Source organism: Microtus ochrogaster, chromosome 22 (genome assembly GCF_000317375.1).
Source record: "Microtus ochrogaster isolate Prairie Vole_2 chromosome 22, MicOch1.0, whole genome shotgun sequence".
Classification (NCBI taxonomy): Eukaryota; Metazoa; Chordata; class Mammalia; order Rodentia; family Cricetidae; genus Microtus; species Microtus ochrogaster.
The window spans coordinates 32,357,859-32,363,700 of record NC_022023.1 but is presented as its reverse complement, the minus strand read 5'-3'; the positions used below and the strand labels follow the sequence as shown (position 1 = coordinate 32,363,700).

At 37.5% G+C, this 5,842-nt stretch overlaps 1 protein-coding gene across 1 annotated transcript; it reads left to right on the top strand.

Moving 5' to 3' along the window:
- The first annotated feature begins 258 nt into the window (after window positions 1–258).
- LOC101994586 (mas-related G-protein coupled receptor member X1) lies at window positions 259–1,284 on the top strand. Its single transcript, XM_005357882.1, has one exon. It carries the CDS (start codon window positions 259–261, stop codon window positions 1,282–1,284), a length of 1,026 nt encoding a protein of 341 aa, XP_005357939.1.
- The last annotated feature ends 4,558 nt before the right edge of the window (window positions 1,285–5,842 follow it).

Sequence of the window (5,842 nt, the reverse complement as noted above, 5' to 3'; positions counted from 1 at the left end):
AATATGATGTAGAATAACATGGATTACTCCCATGTGATTTAGAGGTCCTGAATTATGCATAGGAAGAATGACTCAGACTACAGAGCCAACAAACTCTGAGTTTGAATCCACAATCCAGAACTCTTAAGCTCTTTGTAGATGACTTTGTAGATGTTACTCTCCTTTTATTTATGAATGAATTTATTTAGAAATGCTAACAGCATCTACATAATAACATCATGGTCCTGAGGATAAGGGACCATATTAAGATGCTCAAATATGGTTTATGTTCTCAGGGACACTCCTGGAAGATTTGTGAGCATGGATCCAAACATCTCATCCCACAACACAGAATCTACACCAATGAATAAAACCAGCCAGCCTGAGAATCCTAAGTGCAGTCCAATCCCAACTCTGCACTTCCTGACCCTCATCATTGCCCTGGTTGGATTGGCAGGAAACACTATTGTGCTCTGGCTCCTGGGATTCCACATGCGCAGGAATGCCATCTCCGTCTATATATTCAACCTGGCCTTGGCAGACTCCTTCTTCCTCTGCTGCCACTTGATTGACTCACTGCTACGGATTGCTGATTTCTATGACTTCTATGCCCATAACTTAAGCAAAGAAATCTTAGGCAACATATCAATCATTCCCTATATCTCAGGTCTGAGCATACTCAGTGCTATTAGCACAGAGCGTTGCCTGTCTGTATTGTGGCCCATATGGTACCATTGCCACCGACCAAAAAACACGTCAGCTATCATATGTGCCCTAATCTGGGTCCTGTCCCTTCTGATGGCCATCCTTGATTGGTACTTCTCAGGATTCCTGAATCAGATTGATCATCGTTTGTGGAAAAATGTTGATTTTATTGTAACTGCATTTCTTGTCTTTTTATTTATACTTCTCTTTGGGTCCAGTGTGGCCCTACTGGCCAAGATCCTCTGTGGTTCCACGCGGAAACGACTGACCAGGCTGTATGTTACCATCTCACTTACAGTGGTAGCCTTCCTCATCTGTGGCCTGCCTCTTGGGTTTTACCTGTTCCTGATATACTGGCTTGGAGTTCAGTCGCATCCTCCCTTCTGTTATCTTTACCAAGGTACTGCTCTCCTGTCCTGTGGGAACAGCTGTGCCAACCCCATCATTTACTTCTTTGTAGGCTCCTTTAGGCAGCATAGGCATCATCGGTCTCTCAAGAGGATTCTTCAGAGGGCTTTGGAGGACATGCCTGAGGAGGATGAACGTACAGCCAGCCACCTTCAGAAAACCATTGAGGTGTCAGAAAGTCGAAAATGGTAAATAGTCCCTCCTTTAGTCAGACAGGGGTTGAGAGTCAATACCGCACAGACTTATCTTCTCTCAGAAATGCCCCAGGGATTGAAATGCTTTCAAATGTTTTCTTTTAATCCAGTTTTCTTATAAATCTTAAAGTAATCAGAAATTTCTGCAACTTTCTTGGTACTATCAATGAATTTCTCGAGTAGCCCCTGTATATTTTTCATTGAACACTTTTTTGCTACCAGTTTTATAATGGAAAAATTCTTATTCAAACCATAAATCCGAAACTGAAAACATAAAGGTATAAAATGTTTTTCCTCTGGGCCTTTTCCCAGAAAATTTTATTCTCTGTGATTCTCCCAGAACTAGATACAGTAGGTTTGGTCCTTACTTTATTTAAGTTATATGTATTTACTTACATGTAAGGATCATTTACATCTCCAATCTAAGGAGAATAGTCCCTTGAGACATGCTCTGTCTGTGTAAGAACAATGCAGGAACTCACACTTCTGGGATGTATTTTGCTAACTTTTTTCTTGTGTTTTGGGCTAAAATCAAGGCTTTTGTCCTTGAAAATGGTAAACAGACACTTACTTCACAATTATAGTAAAGAAATATGATCAATTCATTGAATGCTGGAAAAATTAAAAAGAAGAAGAACCTGAAAGTTGAATTGGAAAGATAGAGCAGTGGTATGGAGTCTATTTTAGAATAAAATATAAAGATTTGACTATGGCATTGACATGAACTGAAGCTATAAACTAAGCAGAACCAGAAGATTCTATCTGTGCACTGTGAGTATAAAACTTGAGCACATTCTCCTCCAACACTGAGCCAGCTCTCTGGCTAATGTAATGTTCTTTCTATAAGATTCTATTGTATATGCGTTGACAGAGGTTTCTGTCTCACCAGGCCCCACAACTGTTTAGTTCCAAATAAACACGCAGAGGTCTACTTTAATCATAAACTGATTGGCCTAGTAGATCAGGCTTTTCTTATTAATTAATTCTTACATCTTAAACTAGCCCATTATTCTTGTCTATATTAGCCACGTGGCTTGGTACTTTTTTTTGGGAAGGCGGTCACATCTTGCTTCTTCTGGGGCTGGGTCACAACTGTGGACTGTGTCCTCTTCCCAGAATTTTCTTGTTCTCATTGTTCCACCTCTACTTTCTGCCTGGCTACTGGCCAATCAGCATTTTATTAAAAATAATACAAGTGACAAGGTAAAAGACCATAGTCCCACAGCACACCCCCCTTTAAAAAAACAAGAACTCTGAATCTAATATCCTTTGTTTAGCTTTTCTCCTGACCATTATGTATAACAACTTGTAACCAACATTCTAAACAAAGGAAAATATCCATAGTCCATTTTGGGGGGAACATGGGTGTAGTTTTCCAGGCTACTTCCTACTGATTGGGGGCACTGATAATCTTATGGGACCTAAAGAAAATTTAGAATTATGATCAAGTCATGACTGGAGTATCCTGTGAGGCTTGATCATCTGAGGCAGCAGTCTTGAATCTGTTTTAGATGTAGAACTTAGACATCTGAACCATCTGCTCCTATCAGAGATTTCTCAGGGGGGTCTTCCTTGATCAAACCTGATTTTTCTTAACTTGTAGTGAATCCACAGCATCTCATTTCCTATGGAAACAAAAGCAAACCCTCTTCTCCAATGTAACATACCTTTTGACTTCAATTTTTAAGTCAAAGTATTTTCAAATACCTATCTTAGATTAATTCAGCAACATTTATAAACAAATATCTTTTAGCAGCTGTTGTTCCTTCCTTAACATTCAAACAATTCAAAGAGAACATAATAACATACAGTATACAGATTCTCCTTGTGGTTTCCATCTTTACATGGCTTTATTTTAAACTCTATTTCTTTTATTTTTATTTTTAATTTTTGGCTTTTTCAGACAGGGTTTCACTGTGTATCTTTGTCCTGGAATTCACTCTGTAGACCAAGCTGTCCTTGAACTCACAGAGATCCACCTGCATCTGCCTCCCAAGTGCTGGGATGCTGGGATTAAAGGTATGTGCCACCACACCATAAACTCACAGAGATCTGTCTGCCTCTGCCCCCCAAGTGTTGGGATTAAAGGTGTGTGCCACCACACCCAACTACTCTCTTTTTTTATTTTAAGAACTTTGTCCATTTTTTTTTCTTTTCCAAGCCTACATATATTTTAAACACACCATCAACCATTTAGAGGCTTTCTTCATCTGAATCTATCTTCACTGTATATCTTGCTTTTTCTGACCACATGAGTCTTTAATTTGCTAAGCAATATGGCTAGGATTAAATCCATGGAGAGTCTGAATTATGTATATTATTGTGTTATCTTTGAATTTTTTGACTGTGAATGAGCTAAATACAGAGAGACATTTCATTGTATGGGTTGCTAAGCTAAATCAGCATGTATATTATATAGGTATTATGACTTCCAAATTTGGGTCTAAGGACATGTTGTTTTAGAGAAGAGGTTCTTCTCTTGCTTCCACAAAGGATGAGAACCTTTGGATTGTTTCCAGATTGGTGTGGTTTGATATGGAGAATTATTCAGGTCATTCAGCAGAACAACGGAAAAAGCAAAATTCCCTTTTTTTTTTTTTTTTTTTTTTGGTCCTCTTCCCAAGGACAAACTCAATAACAATGATCCAAACAATAGGGAGACAGAAAAGGAAATACATAGCCGAGGAAAAAGGCGAGAAATAATGGAATGCCCTTTTCCTCTAGTCAAGTCTCTCTGTGAACAACCCATCCAAAATTGGGAACTGGGACAATGCCATTTTTAATTCAAATGAACATATTATTTGTGACATAGTAATACTTTTGTTTTCAAATGATAGCTTTAGAGTTCGTCACCAGTTACCAAAATCTCATGGTCACAATTTGTATGTAATCTTGTCCCTTTTTTGAAATTTGATGTCTACAGGCCTTGATATTTAGCATACAACATGTTGTTATACTTGGCAAAATAATGCATAGCCATTTCAGGTGTTCCAAAGAGTATAATGACAGTAAACGCAAATACACGTTATTTATTCATTTTATTTTTATAGCATTATTTGTTCATTTTATAATGGAAATTTGGAAAATATATGACAAAATTTGTAGTACATTTTAGTGATTAGTATGTTGATTTTATTATAATGTCATTCCTCACTTACGGATGGGGATAGATGCTGAGAAATACTTTTTTATGTAAGCAGAGTATTTACATGAGCCTGTCACACACCTGAGCGAAAATATATATAATATATATATACTCAGTGGGGTATTATTCAACCCTTGATATCCCAAAATTATGATAAGTAGTGTTTTTACTTTTCATTAGATTCTAATAAATTTTAATTTTTCCTTGATTTTTTTCTATGTCTTGTTGGTCATTCAAAGTTGTAATTTCAGTCTCAGTGTGTTTGTATATTTTTGCATACATTCTATACATTATTCTTGCTGTTGATTTTTAGTTTTATTCCATTATGACAAGATACAACACGAAAAATTATTTCAGTTTATGGTTTGTTAAGACTTATTTTGTGATCCAAATTGTGAACTATTGTGAAGAATGTTTCACGGACTCAGGTTTCTGAGATGTTCATTCTATAAAGGTCAGATGGCATATTCCATAGAAGTCTGTTAAGCCCATTTGCTCTATAGTGTAGTGTAATGCTGAGGTTCCTTGGTGAACTTTTTGTCTGGATGATATACATATTTGTTGATGAGAATGGGTTCTAGAAGTCCTAGTATTATAGCTGGACCAGTCTATCCCTTCAAGATTGTTTTATGAAAGTAAGTGCACTTTCATGCATACTCAGTACATACATGTTTACAGCTATTATGTCTTCTTAATGAGAGTTCTCTTTATTACTAATAGTAGTATTCTTTATCATCTCTGGTTGTTTGGCTTGAAGTCTACTTTGTCAAATATGAGTCTTGTCTTTAGAACCAACTTTTAGTATATAATAGTAACAGAGGACACAATAAAATAAATAAAAATGATCAAAAAGAAAGAAAAGAATGTGTCAATGTCTTCAATTTTTATTTATTTTTATTGCTTTATAAATAATACCTTTCAAAATTTACACTTCCTCCCCTCCTCCCATTTCCCTCCCATTCCCCCACTCACCCTCCCACCTCCCCCTCCAGTCATAAGAGAGGGCAGGGTACCTTGCCCTGTGGGAAGTTCAAGGCCCTTCCCCCTCCATCCAGGCTTAGAAAGGTATGCATCCAAATAGACTATGATCCCAAAAAGCCAGTACATACAGTAGAGACAAATCCCAGTGCCATTATCATTGGCTTCTCAATCTGCCCCAATTGTCAGCCACATTCAGAGGGTCCAGTTTGATCCCATGCTGGTTCAGTCCTAATCCAGCTGGCTTTCCTGAGCTCCCATTAGATCAGTCTTTAATTCAAGAATAAAGATCTTGAACCAGCCTCTTTCACAGGCTACTTTTAGGACCCAGAACAGCTCCCAGTGAGTTAGCTCCTTTCTCACAGTTGCTTTCACTGTGATAAACAGATGTCCTTAGGGACTGGAGATTGCCATTAATGCTGTTAAAAATTCT